General features: G+C 23.8%; 4 protein-coding genes across 7 annotated transcripts in view; 3 read left to right on the top strand and 1 right to left on the bottom strand.

Moving 5' to 3' along the window:
- Positions 1–81: 81 nt before the first annotated feature.
- Positions 82–1069, bottom strand: LOC122719079. Its single transcript, XM_043944617.1, has 3 exons — positions 852–1069; positions 517–698; positions 82–429 (listed from the first exon to the last, which is right to left on the bottom strand). Exons 1-3 carry the CDS (start codon positions 1026–1028, stop codon positions 135–137), a joined length of 654 nt encoding a protein of 217 aa, XP_043800552.1. The 5' UTR covers positions 1029–1069; the 3' UTR covers positions 82–134.
- Positions 1070–2463: 1394 nt separating this feature from the next.
- On the top strand, positions 2464–5925 carry LOC122719045 (ubiquitin carboxyl-terminal hydrolase 1). Its single transcript, XM_043944570.1, has 7 exons — positions 2464–2774; positions 3071–3250; positions 3365–3603; positions 3739–3968; positions 4052–4605; positions 4674–4866; positions 4988–5925. Exons 2-7 carry the CDS (start codon positions 3082–3084, stop codon positions 5541–5543), a joined length of 1941 nt encoding a protein of 646 aa, XP_043800505.1. The 5' UTR covers positions 2464–2774; positions 3071–3081; the 3' UTR covers positions 5544–5925.
- Positions 5926–6545: 620 nt separating this feature from the next.
- On the top strand, positions 6546–11035 carry LOC122719077. 2 transcript variants are annotated; one of them, XM_043944616.1, is made up of 3 exons: positions 6546–6753; positions 8143–8307; positions 10508–11035. In XM_043944616.1, exons 2-3 carry the CDS (start codon positions 8173–8175, stop codon positions 10844–10846), a joined length of 474 nt encoding a protein of 157 aa, XP_043800551.1. In that variant the 5' UTR covers positions 6546–6753; positions 8143–8172; the 3' UTR covers positions 10847–11035. The 2 variants fall into 2 exon arrangements, with proteins under 2 accessions (XP_043800551.1, XP_043800550.1); XM_043944615.1 differs by having other exon boundaries at positions 8115–8307.
- Positions 11036–13139: 2104 nt separating this feature from the next.
- LOC122719047 overlaps positions 13140–21401 on the top strand; it is a 112891-nt gene continuing 104629 nt past the window's right edge. For 2 of the 3 annotated variants that reach the window (XM_043944573.1, XM_043944572.1), the window contains exon 1: positions 13140–13418. In XM_043944573.1, coding sequence (XP_043800508.1) covers positions 13285–13418 — 134 coding nt within the window. In that variant the 5' untranslated portion in view covers positions 13140–13284. Of the gene's footprint in view, positions 13423–21401 lie in introns of all 3 variants that reach the window. The other variant, XM_043944575.1, reaches the window with a different exon arrangement.

Below are 21401 nucleotides of genomic sequence, written 5' to 3'. Positions count from 1 at the left end.
AAATTAACTGGTGAAATTCAATCATTTAAAATTCTATTCATTTCAAATATTTTAATACTTAACAAAACAAAAAATATACAATAATATAATACAGATCTTAAACTATGTATCATAAAATATAAAATCTTGAAAATTCATTTTTTTAATATGTTATAAAAGTGTCTAGAATAAATTGGTTCTTGTGGACGTTCTCTTCCTGGAGTACAAATAAAATCCTTATGTATAATAGAAATATCATTAGAAACTGATGCTAAACTATTACTTAATGCATGGGATGTATTATTATCATTATATGTTGATGTTAATCCATTTTGTTTTATTTTACATTTCCAACTGAGATTAGGAGTAAATTCAACTTCTAAATTCTCTATACCTTCAACTAAGTTCTGATCAGAACTTTCATTAATATTTACATAAGTTTTGTCAGTTCTATGTAATTTAAAAATAAAATGTTAAAATAATAAATATTTATTATTATTTAGAATATTATTAGAATATTACAAATTACAAACTTACTGGTCTAAAATATTATCTTTATTATAATCATAACCATACTCTGCAAAAACACCTTCCAAATTATCGCAATCTTCTTTTAAAGTTTCATATTCTTTTCTAGTTTCTTGAAGAAACTCTTCCATATGTATTGGATTTTCTATACTCCAATCTTTCGTTTCTGATAAAATTTCGTCAATTCCATTCTAATTATATAATAATACATTAAAAAAATTAAATAAATATATATCTTTTTTTAATTTTAAATAATTTTAAATAATTTTAAATAAATAATATCATAATATTTATAATAATATCATAATATTTATATGATATAGATCATATTTGATGATACCGACCTGTGTATTTTTTATAATATTCCATACAGATTCAATATAATTAATTGTTTCTTCTGTACATTCTCCAAAACATCCAATTAAAACATGTGGCAATTTCCATGTTGTTATTAATTTTTCGATACCATCATCAAGTTGCCGTGCTTGAATTATTAATTTTTCAAAGTTATTTGAATACATTGCACAAAAATAATATTAATTTTTTTTACTTTTTTAAACAGTTTGATAATTTCAAATGTCTACATAACGGTTTTTAAAATAAGTGTATATACTTTAGCCAACATAACATATACAATTCCCTATAAAATTTGTTCAATGAAATAAATTATCAGATATAAATAAATTAAATCAAGTTTAAATAAAACAAGTTATTATTATATTGATTGTTCATTTTCATGTAAAATAAATTCTACTTATCTTGAAAGTTATTTCAATTCACTTCTTTTTCATTTTAAAGCATGATTGATATTATTTTCAGACATAAAAAAAATATCTTAAAATTATTAATTTGATCTTATTTTCTTAGATTCTAATAAATACTTAATTTACATACAATGAGTTATATCATTGAATAAATTTTATTTAATAATATAATATATATAATAATATATTAATAATATTTAATAATATAAGCAAATGGAATTCATTATAAAAACAAGTAATTTATTTTTTTATTATTTCCTATATTCATTTTATAATAAAATAGTTTTTCATATATAAATAATCTAAAATATATATTTCATCTAATATATATTAAACAATAATATAATAATGTTATTATGTATAATATATTTTATCACTGTAAAAAAATTAGTTATATTTAAAAGCAATATAAAATTACATAAAATATTTAATAAAATATATTTAAATAAAAATTCTTTTTGAAATTATTATAAACAATATCAAAATTTTTAAATTTTATATTAATTTTTCATTTTTTTCTTAATTTATTGATAATTCATTTGTAAGTAATAATGCATAAAAAATGGAACTTGCAAATTTGTTATAAAAATATGTCTTTTATGTTAAAGAAAAATGCGAATTAAAAATTATTATTAATGTAAATAATAATTGATAATTTAATAAATGAAAATAAAAAAAAAGGTTTTTGCAATAAAATATATAAAAAGAAAAAAAAATAAATAAATACTCAATTAAAATAATTGCATATATATTTATTGTATATATGTATATTTAATTACATACATTTCTTTAATAACGTATAAAAAATTCATATAAAAAAATAATCAATATAATTTTGTAAATTAACTTTAACATAATATACTCATATTTAAAAACATACACATATTTTTTAAACATACACATTTAAAACATACTATTAAGAAGTTATATTATTTTATAATTATACAATATTAAAAATTTTTTATTAAATATATAAAAATGATATAATATAATAATTGTTTGATTTATGTATTTATCATATAATTAATTTTATATTTTTAATTGTAAAATAATTTACAATAAAAGAAAAAAATAAGTTACTAATATTAAAGTAATAATAAAATATTCTTAAACTTATTTACATTTTAATTAATATGAAATTACTTTTGATTTATTGAATATATACTTATATCATAGTCACACCAATCTCCATTTTCAGACGCAAACGCTCGTAACGGGTTCTAGGGAAACGTTAATGACGGAAGTGTGAACAATATAGGAAAAGCTACATAAATGTGAAATTGTAATCGCACATGAACGCGATTCGTGAATATATGATATTAGGTGCAACGAGTAATGGCTACTGCAATATTGTAAAAAAAAGTGTTCCTCCTGACAGCAGTAGAAATGTAGTTCGTGTTAATCGAAGAATATTTTGTGGTTTAATTGTATATACAGATTTTTTCAATTAACTAAGGTTAATAACAAATTCATTTGTTCCATGACTTCCCTACTAAATACTACGTAAGTACATAAGTTTTAAATTTTGTATATTTATATAATATAAATTAAAGTAATTAATACAAATATTTTTCCATATAAAAATATGTATATATATTGTGTATATATATATATATATATATATAACATTTGTATTTCTAAATTTAAATTCCTATATAAGATATATATATATTTTTTTTTCTGTGAAAGTAAATTTAAGTTTCAAATATAAACTTTTTTAAATAAATTTATATTAATTTATATTAATAATTTCGATTACATTAATGTAATAAATTATATAATTTTAATTGTTATTTTAGGTCAACAAAAAATGACAGTATTAGAAACAGAAGAAGATGCAGATAAACGTTCAGTTCCTCCTAGGAAGAAATTTTGCTTATCCCTTTCTGGTCGTGAACGTACAATTTCTATTAATACTTCTCAGGCTCCTCAGACTTCAGAGAGGGAGAGCCTTTTAAACAAAGATACCTGTACTCATAGTATGTAAACTTATTTAACTCTATTATTTTATAAACTTTAAATATATTTAAAAAATATGTTTAAATTGTATGTATATTTATGTATAATTTAACATATATTTATTAATTATGAAGGTATAAGCAAAATGTTGAATGGTTATCGTAATCAATTGAGCAATCATCAAGATGGAAGTTATGATGTATCAAATAGCGGTACAGAAGGATTAAGGATAGCTACTTTATGTAATTTAGGAAATACATGTTTTTTGAACAGTGTGATATATACTTTACGATTTGCACCATCATTTCTACATAATTTGCATCATTTGGCCACTGATTTATCTAATTTAAATGATAAACAAATTCAAACTAAAGTAAGATTTATTATATTAAAAATAGAAACTTTTTATATAGTAATAATATTAAAATAAAATAATATAAATAATAATAAAATAATAATAAAATAATATAATAATAAATAAAATTATATAATAATTTTTTTTATATAGATAAAGTCATCATCTTTGGGTAGAACTGGTGTATCACTTACATCAAGTGGCAGTCGGAGTTGGAGTAGTAAAGATTTATTAGCTTTGGCTGGACCTACTGGAGATAATAATAAACACAGAATACAAATAGCTACTGAAAAATTACATGAATTATTTATGGCATTACGTGCATCTGAAGCAAGAGAAAATAGTGAACCATACCAGCCAGATGCGTTTTTACAAGCTCTTAGGTATATATTATATTAAAAAAAAATATATTTAAGAGAGAAATATACATATTACATATATTATATGATACATATTTTTCTTTCAGAGATGTAAATCCTATCTTTGAGGGAAATCAGCAACAAGATGCTCATGAACTTTTAGTATGTTTGCTCGATAATATTAGGGAAACATTCCAATTGTTGGTCAGACATAGAGAAAGTCAATTTGGACAAAATAATGATACATTATCAGACTTTTCCACTGAACATTTAACAGATGTACAATCAGAAGGTAATAATTCTAATAAAAGAAGCATTCGTAAATCAAGAAAAAAGAAAAAAATAACAACAAGAGGAAGTTCATCTTGTCTTGTACAATCAAATTTAAATGGTGTATCAGTATCTTCTAGACCATACGAAAATGTGAAGTATTATATGAAATATTGTATGAAATATGAAAATGGTCATGCTGAATTTCCAGAAAGTAACGGAGATATAAGTAGTCATAGATTGGAAAGCAAGAAATGTTTTATTTCAGAAGATTTTGAAGGAATTAGTCTTCTGCGAACTACATGTCTTGAATGTGAACATGTTACAGAACGAAAAGAAACATTTTGCGATATATGTGTGCCTATAGATATAGACAGATCAAGTGAAAAAGGTACGTATCTTTTATTATATTAATTAACTTATAAAGTGATTAAATTATAAATATATTATTCATTGTAGATAAAGAAGTAAGACCAATGGATAGTAGTGAGGTATATAAACGTGCAGTAGTTACTAGTGAACTTCTTTGGGGCCGAGATAAATATTGGTGCGCTCGTTGTCTTCGATATAATGAAGCTCGTAGAGCTGTATGTTTCCCATCTTTACCAAGACTACTTATATTGCAATTGAAAAGATTTTCTACTGCAGCAGGGTAAGATTATTTTTTACTTTTATTGATTTATTGATAATAATATTATTATATATTTATTGATAATAAGATAATAAAATAAATAACATTTTCATATTTAATATAAAGACATATATTATATTAGGTCAATGGAAAAAATTAATAATCATATGCCAACGCCATTAACATTACAATGTTTTTGTGAAGAATGCAATAACGATCAATCACGAACTACAGGTGGCAGATCAGAATCACGACATGTATATAAATTATATTCTGTAATTATGCATCAGGGTGCAACAATGACAGCTGGTCATTATGTTGCTTATACCCGTTTGCCTGATGAATCTGCATTTGCAGAATATTTTCAATGTGACCGAGATAGTAAGCGACAAACTTCTGGTCAGGGTAGTAGCAGCACAAATACAAATTCGTCTTCATCAGATAAAACATCTGGTATATTAAAATACTTTAGAAGTAAACCAAGTGCTAGTGAAACTAAGGAACAATTAATCAGGTTTGGTTGCCGCAGTATGGATTGTTGTGGTATTCGACGTCATAAACATCCTAGCACGTGGTTAGAATGTGATGATGAAGCAGTGCATGTAATCCCATTGCGAGAATTAGAAGATAAACTAGCGCCAAATCCACGAAATTCCGCCACTCCTTACCTCCTGTTCTATGTAAGATCTGTGACATAAATATTTCTCTTTTAAAAACGTAAAAAAAAAAAAAAAATATGTATTTCGTATTAAAACTAAAAGTGCAATGGGCCTTGTTCCTTCTTGTTGATGACTGCAGTCACACATTCCACATCTGTTTATTCTGTACGTATTGTATCAGATTTAGATGAACGTGTATAATTTCGTAGAAAATAAATTATGTATTGACATCATGTTAAATGTTAGAATTTGATAGTTAAATGATACACAATAAATTCTTCACTCAAGCGATGATTCAAATCTTGCTATTAATACCACAAAGTGTCAATTTGTATTTAGGTAATTAATGTTAGCTGGGACGTGGAACGTATTATTTTTAAGTTATCTCTGTAAAAATAAAAAGTGTATTCTTCCTTGTTCTTTTCAGCTTTAGTTACTTTCCAATTTAAATAAGAAAATAAAAAACTGAAATTTATAATGATTAAATAATCTATATCATAAATATCATTATATATATATTTTCATTATCCGTATTGCTTTTTCATATATTATTGAAAATATATATTTTTTTGTCTTATTCTTTATTTATAAGATATAAATAAAAAAACAATTAAAATATTTAATAGATAATATATTATTTTTATATTTTTTTTTATCAAGATTAAATTATAAATATATTTTCTTAAATATAATTTTTTTATTCTATTTCCTAAATATATAAAAAAATTATTTAAATGATTTCTCATATTTTTTTAATAAATAATTCGAAATAATATTTTTCAAAAAAATATAAATTGATATATCATTAAAATTATTGAATTTCTTACTTAAATATAATTGCATTAAAAATCTCTATTTCATTTAATTAATTAAGAAATAAATATTAAATATGCGAATATATAATTTATAATAAATATCTATATGTCCAAAGAATAATTAAAAAATTTTGAATGCGATTGTTATTCGAAAATAATATTATAGAATAAATTAAAGAAAGTAAATCATTAATGTCCTGTTCAGATTGAAATATTTGTAAAACGTCAGGACGTCAGTTTAATCATACGTGGCTATATCCATATATCGATTGTTTCGATAGGGGTCAGTAGTGGATAGTTGTGTTTCACTTGTCAGCCTGACGTATTCGGCGTTTCTTCTACTTTCTACTCGTGTTACATATGATTTTTGTCTTCTTTTATATAAAAATTTGACCTAACTTGGATATGATAATATTATTTTTTCTTTAAAAAAGGTAAGTTTGTTGAATATAGAAAGTATACATAAATTTAACGTCATAAAACGAAATCAAATTTGCGCGCTACGAATAAGCAGAATTCAAATGAAAGTAGAACATCCGTATAGTTATAGTATGAATATATATTTTTCATATTCATATGATATTCACTGTTAAATACATTATATTATAAATTAGATAAAACATTGAAAACTGTGGAAAATAAAAATGTAGTTATAATATTGTTTCTATAATATTAAAATTGATAATATTAATCGATAATTTTGAAATATAATATTTTATTGTTACAAGAATCTCTTTTTTTTAATTATTTAATTATTCAAATATTAGAATGAGTAAGTATAAAAGTCAGAAGAAAAATAATTTTTTACTATATTAAAAACTTTTTATTTATTTTTATATATATGATTATTATTATTTAAAATAATATTCTTCTTTATTTACATAACTTGTGAGTAAACTACGTACCTGTGATTTATTCAACAGTAATGATTTAACGTCGATTTTTATAATAACATGGTGAGTGTAATATTTAAGAATTTCATTAAATGTCTATATTTCGATGTGAAATATTATTAATGTAAAAAATATTCATATTATAATATCTTAAAAAACAATGTTAATTACAATTGATATAACTAATTAAAAATTAGAAATAAAAGATATGTAATAAACATTGAAAGAATACATAACGCATAATGCACATTTATCGTTTTAACAAAGTAAGCATAATCGATACATTCATAGTGTATCATTGATAAGTAAATGAATGTCAGAATGTTATTCACATTTATTATATGCACTGCACATTAGAGTGCACTAAACATTATAGTTTTCTTCAAAATAGATTTATATTATTAGTTAAGTTAAATTAATATAATAATAAAAATTATTAATAATAAATTTATTAATTCACACTTCACTTATCTATTTTATCACTTTATATTCACTACATTATATTTTAACGTTAATATAATAATAATACAATCAAAATAATAATAAATATATTTAATATACAATATTTATAAACTCATTGTAAACTAACATAATTCATATAACAAATATTGACATAAAAATTAATAGAAATGTTTTGAAAAGATATAAATATTAATATTAATATTATTAGTATTAGTATATTGATCATTGTTGTAAATTTGAATATTATGATATATTTATAATAGCACTTGTATACATCGATTTATTTATGTAACAAAAATATTTGTCATCTTTTTCTTTCTATAATATTTAAATATTACATGAAACAAAATCAATAAAAATCAATTTATTATCTATTTAATTTATTATTTATTTTTTCAGTTTTATCGAAGATGTTCTTATTTTGATTTATTTGATTGCAGATTTTATTAAAAATAATCGATTATGAAGTATCAACAGATCACCGTCGATTTTGTAAATATGGTGTTCACTGCTTGTTCCTATTTGGCTCTTGCTGGTGCTGTTTGGATATTTTTACGACTCATCCAAGCATGTTTTTGGTTACCGCGCCATTTAAAAAGACAAAATCATGTCCAACGAATGCTGCAAGATAAGGTTTTTATGCATTTTCTATTCGTTCTTTTAAATTCTTTTAGCAAAGAAAATGCTAATATTACATCTTATAGAGAAAGATTTATTGATGAAGAATTCACATATTATATATATATTATTTTTTTATAAATAATAATTCTCGATTCTGAAAAATCGATAATCAAATAAAACTAAATTCTGAATATTGAGCATATGATTTATTAATTTGAATATTTATATTCGATCTCCATGAAATAATTATCTGTATTTATTACTTTAAATATATATATAGAATATTTTATTAAAATTTTTACGATTTGTTTTCTCATAAATAAATAAAATTAGTTAATAGTTAAAATACAAATAAGATTAAATTATAATTAAATAAAAATAAAGATTAAATTATATGAAAAAACAAATTATTATTCACTATTTATAATTCACAATAATTCACTATTTATAATTCGCAAATTTATTAAATTATTCGATTATAAGTTAGAGTTATAAAAAAGAGTTATTAAGATATATGTATGAAATTTTAAGAAATATTAAAAAGAATAAATCTAATGTATTGATATTGAGGAAGTTTAAAAAATGAAATTATTGTGGATAACCCTTATTAGAGAGATGCATGATAAAATTTTATGAACGAATTAAATGCGGAATTGGATAGTTGTAAATGTTTCTCGTAATTTTAAAAGTTAATATGATTCGAGCAATTGTGTGAGAACGTTTAATTGCGTATAAAAATTATCGGATAGGATTATAGATTTTTCGATTTCTATTAATAAATATGAAATTACAGATGCAATTTTTAATTCTTCAAATATTACATTAAAGAGTTTAAAAAAAAGAAGAAAAAAAAAGTTAAATTAGAAATTTGAGAAAATAATAGACAATAGATTTTTATGGAAATTTATATTTTTATATAATATTTTTTATAAATTTCTCTGTATTGCTTATTCGATTTATTTATTTATTTGACAAATATTTATTTGTCAAGAAATCAAAATTCTATCAACCATAACAATCATTTTCAATGGCGCTTAATTTGAATGTAATACTTCGAATGTAATACTTCGAATTTCAAGAAGGATATAGTTATTTATGTAAATACATTACAATAATTATAATAAACTAATCATCATATTTATCTAAATCTATATAATAAAATATGCGAAATAAAATTTAAAATAATTTTTGGATGATAGAATTATTTCAATCGTTCAAAAATTGTTTTATATTTTATTTTCGTATTTCACAAGAAAAAAGAATTCATGAAATACCAAAATTTGTTATAGATTAGAATGAGATTTCAAACCTATTTAAGAGCAACTATTTTTTGATAGATTATATAATACATTTTGATTATCAGTTATTTCAATGTGTATATATATTTTGTAAAAAAGCATCAACATGATATAAACATTGTAATAGATAAATATATATAAATTCAATGCAATAATAGCAATAAATTTTTTTTAAATATCTTGAAAATTAAGAAAATCCTATATTTTCGTGAAAAAGTTGCTCAAAAAGATACCTAATGTAGTCATTAAAATTAAAAAGTCATTAAAATTAATGAAGAGGAAGTTAATTAGAGTTTGAAAAGATTAAAAAGATTTTTACAAAATTTTTAACGATGACAATTAAATTATTTATATATTTGTGATTTTTATCCAGTTGATCAATCTCAAGCTCTCTATATTATTTGAGATACACAGAAGTGTTTTAGAGTATTTTCTTCTTTTAAAGCAGTATGAAAATGTTCTCCAATCTCTTTGATCTGACATTGATTAATTGTATACATAAGAAGTTTATGTTCATTCGTTTTTTATACAGAATGATCGCTTTCTTTTCATCACACAAAACTTGATTAAAAAATGATATTTTAATCCGAATGATTAATTGATTATAAACGAATCTATTTTGCGATTACTTGTTTATAAATTATATTACAAATTATAAATTACAAAACATATGTAAACAGATTATTAATATAAATATGAAATTCGTATACTTTTAGAAGTCGATTCTAGAAGTAAAAATAAATGCAAAAGTTGGTATACAAAAATATCAGCAAAGATTTATTTATTTAAGATTATGTTAGATAAAGCGAGAATGAAGCAATGATGTTAGATAATAGAGTTATTTCATTTTAATAATATTAAAATTAAATTATTTATAATTGAATGAATATTTATGATCATAAATTTTTGTGTAGATGGAAAACTATGAGAAGTATATATTAGAATGTGAAAGAAAAGAAAAGATTGAACAGGAAATGCAAGGCGGAGATGCCAAACCAAATCCTGAACAAGCTGAGAAATGGAAGGAACGAAGGGAATGTTTGGAAATGTTGAAGAGGGAATTAAGTAAGATTCGAGATGGTGGTGATGATTCGCAAGACTGGGACTATCTTTTAGAAGAAGAGGAAACAAAAGAGGAAAAAGCTAATATCACAGAAATTCAAGATGATAAAATTTCTAAAGATGGACATAATGACGAAGTAAACACAAACATTAATCCAATAATCAACTCAGAAAATAAAAAAGATAAATAATTACATTTTATACTATTTCTGTAACAAATAGATGAGGTTTAAAACCTTTTAGATCCGTAAAAAAAAAAAAAAAAAAAAAAAAGAGAATTCAAAGTATTTAAGAAATATGCGAAATATGTATTAATAGTTATATTTTAATCGATTCGTGAAATGTAAACAGAGAAAGTATTAATGTCATTTCTAACAATAATAGTTATTCGATAATAATGATTAATATATTTCATCCATATATGAGGCACTTATGAGGCACAATGATTTAATAATTAATCTTAAGTATTTGATTATATATTTATTATATTACTAAAATATCAGAATAATTTAATACATTTTAATGATAAATGAAAAGTTTTATAGCAAAATTATTCATAAATTATAAAAATATGTTTAAAAATGATCAATTTTAAAAAAAATGAAATTAATATATTTAAAAAAGGTGAATTTATAAAATTATTATAATAAAATGATTAAATGATTATGATATTACATGAAGAGAATAATTATGATATTTTTATATTGAATTTTTATGAAATATTACGTAAAATATTTAAGCTTTATATAACAGTATTTAAACTTTCGAATAAAAACATTTTAAATTAAATATCAACGTACAATTTAATGAAATTTGTAATGCAATTAATGCACGATATTTTTTGAATAGATGTATTTTAAGAATGTTGTATTTATTCTTTAAAATTTATATAGTATTATATCTACATATCTTTAAATTAAATATTTATTAAAAGCAAAATACTGATAATATTAATTTCGAAATTTTATATTTTATATAGACAGCCATTTTTTTGAATTACAATTATAATTTGAAAATAATATACATGGTGAAAAAAAATTATTTATGCATCAATTAATTTACGAAAATTATCATAGAATATTGTAATATTTATCGTTAAAAATTTTACAAATTGTTTGCTAAATAAATACATCTGAATTTTCTATGGTTATTAAAATTTCTTATTTGAAGACAAAATTTAACCAGAATTTATCGATTTATTTTCATAAGTATTTTTAGGTAACAGATATGAACAAATGCAACAACTATATCTAGATGTTCCAATTACAATATCTTAGAAGACAGGTGCAAGGTACTGACTAGAAGTATACATATGTAACCTGAAAGTCAAGGCTACGCTTGAAGGACAAACTTAAAAAGGAGCTACATTTGCTGGCGCACATCCAACTGGAGCAACGATTATTTTCTTTGCCTGTGAACAGTGGAGGTCGCTGCGCCATTCTAAACATGTAGTTACATGTTGTGTCTAATCCTATCGAAACATATATATATATATGTATCATTTTTCTTTCACTTTCGATAACAATTTTTTTTTTTTTTTTGAATATTAACTTTAATGAATTTTTGATTGATTAACTTGATAAAAGAAAACTTTCCAATATACTATGATATAAATAAAATAAATATCCAAATAATAGATTAGTTCTACCAAATATAAGGATTTATAAATTTTAATAAGTAAAATTTTTTAATTTATTTTTTATTTAAAAATTTTTTTTTATTCATTTTTATAATGATAGCATTATAATCGATATATAGAATTACATTTTATAAAATTTGACTGAATTTTTAATTATGTATTGCTAACTTTTTATATTTAATGAGGATTAACAGCGATTATATACGATTTATACGATTATGTATTTACATATGGATAATATGCATCGTTAAGATCATGCTAATATTAATAATGATTTTATTGATGTTTATTATTAATTATTTTTTTATATCAAACATTTTTATAAAAATATTTCTTCAATATCGATAAATTTTTGCAAATGTTGAATCAGAGGAATGTGGATATGATTATTGATATTCTTGTTATATTGTTGAGAGATCTATGTATATTACATTGAATAGTATCTATGTATATTTAATTCATTAAAAATAATTATAAATATTCATATATATTATAAATATTATAAATATTGTAATTATATACATAAATACATATTGTTTTATTCATATTTAAATTTTTGTTACTTTTATAAAATTAAACAAAGAAAATCAATTTTATAATATGAATAAAATATATAATATATTTATTAAATTGCTATGTCATTAATTATTAATCAATCTTTTAGATGAAAATGTTTTTTCACATGATCATGCAACTAATCTATGAATCGATCATTAATGACATTACGAGTTTTCGTTATTTGAGCACAAGGTGGTGCCACCAGCGTATATTTGTACACAATCAGTCAGTTTAGTGGCGGGAGGGCGCTACTTGCGATCGAGTGTACAAGGGGTTTGTGAACGAAATTGGCCCACTTCGTGGACTCGGCGAATTACTTTTCTATTGTATAACGCGAGGGACAATACGCGGAAAGTGATTCGTACATCGATTACAAATTCGACAACAATGTCGTTAAGAAAACGACATTCTGCATTTATTTAAATATCGTCGATGTACACTCTCGTCGCTGACCTGGAGACCGGCGACAGAAGCCATGCCGCAGCACAACCCCTTTCAGAAGAGGTTGATGACAATGACAGCGACGAAACGTCATCATCTTGTCAGCTAGGGAACGCCGATAGCAAGTAAGTAAGTAGATGAACCTCACATTTTTCGCCGTGTTTCATTTTTCAGTTTTATTTCATCTATCTAGACAATTTCATGATCGATAACATTTTCCCACCTGAATATATCTGAATATCATCGCGCGCATTTTTTGATTTTTTGATCATTCAAAATAGTTTCTTCGAAATCAAATTCTAATCAGTAATGAATATTAATATACACGTGAAATGTGATTGTGTGATTGATTCAAGTGATCAATGTGCTAATAATTGAAGAAAATCGATTATGTATTGTGTAAAGCGATTGTCTAAAACAATGGTATTGATGCGGCAATTAGTGCGATAAAGAGAATAGGATTAGAATAATTGAGAGAGATTCGGTAGTTTACGAGTGACGTGTGTATATGTGTATATATGTTTCTTGTGTAATTGTATAGTGCTCAATATATGGATCAACTTGATTTTCGTGTGCACTATCGCTTGGTTGAATCGTTAATCTACTAAGCATGCTACGGAATTGTTCTCAACGAAGGATTGTATAGTTGAAATATTATTTCACGAATAAATACAACAAATTTTTTATCATTGCTGCCAGGTGATTGGAACGAACAGAAGTCACTGACCGATGAACTCTGACCGAATGTGACGTCATTGATTGTAGCCTCTATCCAAGGAGTTTATTTTTGTGCCACTGTATAGGTGCGTCATATCTGAAGTATCTATAGCCTTCAATTCTTACTGCATATTGTTACACTTATATTACGTCAAATATATATTTGCGTTTTCCTAATAAAATAGGAATGACTGACTGAATCTATACTGAATCAGTATCGTTATCAGTTCATATTGATTTATCTTATAATTTTAATCAGGTATATAATGCGGGTAGTAGATATATAATTGTTTGAATCATTAAATATGGAGTTAATCAAACTTTAATATTTAAAACAAATAAAAACTATTAAGATAAAAATAACTAATCGATAAGATATTAATATATAAAAATAATAATAATTCCATAATGGAAATTAAAATATTTTTCTATTTGTATTATATTTTAAACAATTTAAAATTTTTAGTGTTTATGTTAGAAATAATGATATCTTAGTAATAATTTAATATCTAATATATTAAATATTATATTAAGGATATACATATACATATACATATACTTGTGATTAAATTAATTAAATATTAAAATATAAGTTCGCATACAAATAATTCTTCATTTAATGATACGTGATAAATTATATTTATTATAATTTCTAAAATGTTATAAATATGAAAATAAATTTATTTCAAATGATGCAAAACAAATATAATTTAGAAAATTTAAAAAATTTAATTTTTAAAATATTTATTTTAAAAAATTTATGTTACATATGAAAAAAATATATTTTATTATTAATTATATTTAAGAATTAAAATATATTTAAGAAAAAAATATATTTTATTATTATTCTATTTTTTTTATAAAAATATATGATTCTAAAAAAGTTACAAATATTTTTAATAATAACTTAATAAGAAATAATAGTTTCATAGAAATAATGAAAAATTTAATGTATGATAAAAAATAAAAAGAAATAAAATATTTGTGATCAAATTTTATATTTGGCTTCATTTAATTTTAGCATTATCAAATTATATTATATATTGATAATTATTTTATCAAAAAAAAATTGATAATTAATTATTTTAAAAAGTTTATTTAATTATTTGAAACACGTTAAATCTCGAAGCGAAATGTTCCCATTATTCGAAATAATGTTTCGATCAAATGTATGTATGTTTTCACAGACCATTCTGCGTGGCACACTTGTTATCAGTTAGTGGTAAGAAATTTACGGGCAAACCTATAAAACGCGAAACTCGATGGAAAATAAAAATAATCGAAGTTGCCTCGCTATGTTTGAAAAATCATTAAAGAGTAACATATTACACGATTTCGCGGTGAGACAAGTAATAATTTAATGTATACATAGAGCGTGACGTCAGAAGTTATTTGGACTTGAAAATGCAACAGTTTTCAGTATGAATTTGTTGGCGGATTACGTTCTTCCCAAGCCGTAAAACTTATTTTATGTTCGGCACCGGAATAAAAACAGTGGTGGGGCGGCTCTTTGAATCGCAACGACAGCCTCCTATATGCACTTACTTGTGTACGTATAATTTCCTCGAAGCGTGTTCATCACGTAACCACGTATCTCATTCATGGCGTTCCAACGCGTCTATCGGTTTCTCGCGTGGAAAACCGAATATATATGTATTACGCAGCTCCGTTCTATCGATCTGCCAGCAACCAGGAGTCTTCTCCCTTCCTCTATTCCCCTCTTATCTTGCTCCTTCTTCATCTTGCTCCTCGTTAACTTTCGGTGTCTTTCTTCTTTTTCATTCGTTTGTTCATGCAAGTATTTTCTCTTTGTATCATTTTTTTTTCATCATTCATTTATTCACTTTCTCCAGTTTCTTTTTTTTTTATCTAATTATTTATCTCTTCGATCTATTTTCTGTCGATCTATTTTCATTTCACCGTTCATATTTTCGTGTACGTTTCCTGCCTTCTCCTCTAGTCACCCCTTCCTTTAGTTCATTAGCTTTACCCCTCTTTTTGTCTCTCCTATTCTTCTTTTTTCGTCTGCTTTCGATCTCTATCCTTCTTTTGCATTTCTATCTTCTATTCTCTCTTTCTTTGGTTCTAAGAGCGAGGAACAAGGATTTTAGTTTTACCCTTTCGACATCTTAAAAAATTCTTTCCGTATCTTGTTTATCGATATCTCTAACTTTCGATTTTTTTCTATTGCTTTTTATACTCTTTATCTTATTTTTTTCTTTTTATTTAATTTTATTTTTTCGTCTTCTTGGCTATCTATTTTCTTTTCGATTTCATTTTCTTGCTAATCATCTCTTATTTTCTTTTTTTTTTTGTTATTTTGCTTCTAATTTTCCTATCTTCTCATTTTGTTTTGCTTCTAATTTTCCTATCTTCTCATTTTATTTTACTCTCTATGTTTCTTTATCTTTTTATACTCTTTTTTTCCGTTTATTCTATTATAAAATTCTTTAACTTTTTATTTCTTCTATTGTTAAATTTATTCTTTTTATTTAATCGTTTTATTTTTATTTTTCTTTTTTGAACACTTTTTCTTTATTTTTTTCTATTCGTCTCTTTAACTTTTGCATTTCATCCTTCATTCTTTTTTCCCTCGATCTGTCCTCTTGAATGAAATATCCTGATAATGATTAGCAAGGAACAGGATTTTTTTTATCTCTATTTTCTTACCCATCATTTCACTGATTCATTTACGAATCTTTTCATTCTATATCACCATTTTATTTCCTTTTTCTATCTAATTTCTTTCTCTATCTTCTCGATCGTCGATCTCACCATTCATCCTTGTACACGTTTCCTACCTTTTCAACCTTCCCCTTTAAACTTCTTATTTCCTTTAACCCTTCTACCCCTATCTCTCTGTCTTCAACAATTTCCCTATCCTCGTTCCGTTCGTCTCCTTTCACTATCTATCTTTCTTTGCCTCTTGCATTTCTTCCTCTCTCTCTCTCTCTCTGCCTTCCCCCTTCCTCCCCCTCTCCTTTCCCCTCAGCTTCAATCTGTCCTCGAGCGGAATATCCTAACGCGAGGAACAGAATTTCTCTGTCTCTGTTTTCCATCACTTCACAAAGCTCCCGAGAATTGGATAGGATAGTAGAAAGGGGTATTATGGGCGGAGAGGTGAAATCAATCTCTTTTGAATTGTCGCGTTTTATTCTTCATGCGGCATTGTACCTTTTATACACGACACCGTCCAGTATCAATTGCTTCGGAATAATATCGTGCTTTATTATTTAAAGAAAATCTCGTATTGAGTTGATGAAGACTTTGTACGATACGCTTTATGGTAGTAATTAATTGGAATATCGAAGCGAAATGCATTTTAACTCTATGTGAAATTTTCATATGTTTAATGAACGATCGAGTGGACGAGTCTGTTTTTTCTAAATCTATTGGTAAAATATAAATGTAAATAAATTACACGTGATAATTGTAGCGCAAAAGTGAATTTATAAAATACATGTTGCTTTTATGTTAAATTTATTTTCTTATTCAATATATTTTTGTTACATTTTATTTCTTTGTTATATTTCGATTCTTATAATTATTTGAGAAAAATAGTTATATAATGCAATAAATGAATTTTATTTTAAATATCGATTAAACAATGAGAGGAAAAATATTAAGTATTTTATTAAATTCGAAAATATAAATTTAATATTTCAATATAGTGTGATGTATAATTTTTAAATTCATCATTGCATCCATCTTCTGTCGGTTTATTTACTGCAGAACGTTGGAAAATGTTGAACTTTCACGCAACATCGTTATTCACCAATTAAGATTGATAAGCGTGATTAGAATGAAGTCCCGATAGTGAAAGTAGAATATTTTCTGGCTTCGAGAATTCTAGATCTTTCGTCTGGCAAGTCAGCGTTTCTTTCTAGATTGAAAACGCTCGACCTTGCCGGTTGATACCGTTTGATAGCCTTGACACAACAAATATCTCGTTTGCAACCATGAACTATCATGGTTGCGCTCAAAAGTGAATCTTTATTCATAGAAGGAACAGCCAAGGGTTATACGCAAGAAATTGTACACGCGTACACATCTACGAACATGCACACGCCACGAGCACTTATTTTGAAAGAACTTAAAAAGTGGAAGTTCTTTCCATACGGGCGTAATTTTAAAAGAGTTAAGGTCAAGGTCTCGACCCTGAAAATTGAACGCGAGCGCAAAAGGGTTAATTTGCCGAAAAAAAAAAATTTTTCCAATCCGAGAGTCAAGGATCTTTTTAAGGAGGCTTTGAAAAGCAATTTAGCAATATAATATTTAATTGATCAGGGAATAAAAACAGAGTTTAATGGTTATCGAGCAAGTTTTTTTTTTTTTTTTTTTTTTTATTAATAGATATCGGGGAAAATTTTTACCAGACGCTATTAAACTTCGTTTAATAGTTCTTGGCGATTTGCCATATTACGGTTAGTAAAAAGTTCTTATGGTTAATGGAAGGCATAAGTTTATTACAATGCCAATTCTCATTCTTTGATTATCTATCTCGTATCATTATCGAAGTTATATTTAAAAAAAGGAGTATTGAAAATTTAAGCTTAATTTTTTAAGTGATATTACATTAATTTTTTTTTTATTATTTCTACGTTATTTTATTTTTTTTGAGATTGGCGTTAAGTGACATCGAGATGAATCTACCATCAGTTACAAAAATCTTCATAGATTATGATTATCTCGAAAAATTTGATTTTAATGAAAATGAAGATTATAATGGATTATGCATAGAGCAATTTATTTTTTGATAGAAAATCTCTTTGAAAGATAAAATCATTCCTCAAATTTTTACCATTTTTTTTCATGTCTTCCATATAATTTCCTGTAAAAATTTATTTCACAGCAGAACAATAAAGCGTAAAAATTTAAAAAATAATAAATATTTTATAATTTAAAATCTATTTCGTACCATTACGAAGTTATATTTAAGAAAATGATAGAGAAAGTTTAAGAGTTTAATTTCATCTTCTCAGAATGATATTTCATTGATAATAATCTATTTTTATTTTTCCAATTTTTTTTTATTCCAATAATAAAACTTCATAACCTATTACACATAATATCTTGATATTCACAGTTTTATAAAAAAAAATAATTATTGATTTTGATGGTATAATTTATTAATCGATTTCTTGTAAAATATATGAAAATTTCTGATAAAATATTTTTTTAAAAAATTAGCAAAATTTTTTCAAGTGTATTTGTCCAATTACTTGTTGGTACTTGTTGGTTCCTTTGTTATCAAGCGAGATTCTTTACTGTTGCCTGCAACGACACGTAAGAAGTTCCATTTTGTCCCGACGACATTCTCGCTATTTTAGGAACATTCGAGATCCTAGAATGCACCCCTGTTGGCCCTTTTATTTATAGCAATGACCCGGTGTCAACGGCCTAAATAATTTCTACGTGAGTTTGCGCTTTATAATTTAAATGTTATTAAATACGTAATACAAATACATTTGCATAAAATTAAATCTTGTTTTTCATATTATTTAATTATCGTATTGAAAGATTTTTGAAAATATAAAGATAATTTTTTGTTTCCATGTCATTTCGATGTTTCTTGTTTTATTGTTTTAAACGTAAACAATAATTGATTTGTAATAAAAAAGTTTAATTAACGAAGTAGTTGCTTTCATTTTTTACAGTTTAATCAGTTTTAAAGACAGACAGAAAATCTGAATTTTTCAATGGAAAGTGTACTCGTGTGTAAAACTGTTGAATATAACGTTGCTCAATACGAAAGTTATTAAACAAATTACAATTTCAGTTTGTGGATTGAGCTCAATGCGGTGAAAGGAATGAAATCTAGATTAAATCGATCTAAAAATATGATTTGAAAAATTTGATATTTATTCAGTGCGTATAATTTTAACATATTTATGTGAATAATATTTATAATGTTGATGTTGTTTAGGCAAATATTAAAAGAATTTTTTATATTTATTAAATATTTTCAAAAAAAAATTGTAGATATTTATATTTATGTTAGATGTTATATATTTATTAAATATTTTCAAAAAACGTTGTAGACGTTTATATTTATATGAATAAAATATCTAAAATGAAAAATATTTTTATTTAAGTATGAAATAAATGTTTTAGTTGTAATTTTATGTAAATTCTTATCTAATAATTGAGATCTTTTTTTAATTAATAAAAAAATTTACTTTAAGAATTATGGATATTAATAATAATTTTATTAAATTTCATGATAATATAAAAATATTATACAAATTTTTCTTTTGTTTTTTACACAATTTTACACAATTATTATTTATATTTTTTACTTTGTAAAAAATAAATTCTATTATTATCTTTAATTGGGAATCTTTCATTTCTTAGAACTGATGATTAGTGATCTAAAAGCTAAACTTTTGAGAAGACGGAGTCAGAATCTAAATTAGAATTTCTTTAAAGTGTGAATCATCCAATTTCGTCTTTGCTCCAAAAAAAATAAAAAACCTACTAAATAAGAAGCTTCATCACTTTATTTAATTCAATAATCAAATAAAAAGATATTTTTTATTAATCATTCCAATCATTTGTATTCCTTCTATCATCATCGTGAATCAAGATTTTCTTTTGTCTATAAACAATGGATTTAAAAAACATATTTATTCAAATAGTATCATTTTTTTCTCAAAGTATTTATTATTTTGTATTATTTGTGAAAAATACTACATGATGATAAAAAAAAAATCAGGAAATAATATTGTATGTACATATAGAAACTTTCAATTATATTTTAATGGAGATACTTTTATCGACTTCAATTATAACTGGTATGCTTCTATCTTGAACTGATTTAAAACGGTCGAAAATAGGGCATCGGTTCAGTCTTGTCGTTACATTAAAATAGGGCTTTTATTGGAAAAAGTTTTTATTCGGGAAGTAAGAAAATGATTTGATTGATTTTAACAAATCAAATCATTCTTTCTTTTTATCTCATTATTTGAATTAGTTTTTCATTTTTCATGTACTTATAGGAAGTTTGAATCTGTTAAAAGTAATTATCTATTGAATGCTACAACTTTCAAGAAATACAATAAAATTTACAATAAAGAATTTTCCAATAATACAATTGAGATTAAATTTTTAATTGGTTAGATATAAATGCTTAGATATGAAAGCAATAATGGAAGTTAATTATTTTACAATTTTTACATGTAATAAAATTTTTAAGTTTCAACAATAGGTATTTTAAATAGCATATTTTCTTTGTCAAATTTATATAGATGGATTTTTTAATAATTTTGTTTTTAAAATATTATTAATTAGATACAGAAATTACAATTACAGAGAACAATATTTAGAACTTATATGAATCAATATTATTAGTTTAAATAATTCTAGTGTAAAATTAAATTGCATTAAGAAAG

Source organism: Apis laboriosa, unplaced genomic scaffold (assembly GCF_014066325.1).
Source record: "Apis laboriosa isolate Shangri-la unplaced genomic scaffold, ASM1406632v1 scaffold69_cov144, whole genome shotgun sequence".
In the NCBI taxonomy this organism is placed as follows: domain Eukaryota; kingdom Metazoa; phylum Arthropoda; class Insecta; order Hymenoptera; family Apidae; genus Apis; species Apis laboriosa.
Note: the sequence above shows the minus strand (reverse complement) of the source record. Positions and strands in the feature narration are given on the sequence as shown.

Coding starts and splice junctions, on each gene's coding strand:
- LOC122719079 (XM_043944617.1), bottom strand. CDS start 1,028: ATGTATTCAAATAACTTTGAAAAATTAATAATTCAAGCACGGCAACTT. Junction 699..851: donor ATATTATAAAAAATACACAG/GTCGGTATCATC, acceptor TTATATAATTAG/AATGGAATTGACGAAATTTT. Junction 430..516: donor AAAGATAATATTTTAGACCA/GTAAGTTTGTAA, acceptor TAAATTACATAG/AACTGACAAAACTTATGTAA.
- LOC122719045 (XM_043944570.1), top strand. CDS start 3,082: ATGACAGTATTAGAAACAGAAGAAGATGCAGATAAACGTTCAGTTCCT. Junction 3,604..3,738: donor ATAAACAAATTCAAACTAAA/GTAAGATTTATT, acceptor TTTTTTATATAG/ATAAAGTCATCATCTTTGGG. Junction 3,969..4,051: donor GCGTTTTTACAAGCTCTTAG/GTATATATTATA, acceptor TTTTTCTTTCAG/AGATGTAAATCCTATCTTTG.
- LOC122719077 (XM_043944615.1), top strand. CDS start 8,137: ATGAAGTATCAACAGATCACCGTCGATTTTGTAAATATGGTGTTCACT. Junction 8,308..10,507: donor AACGAATGCTGCAAGATAAG/GTTTTTATGCAT, acceptor ATTTTTGTGTAG/ATGGAAAACTATGAGAAGTA.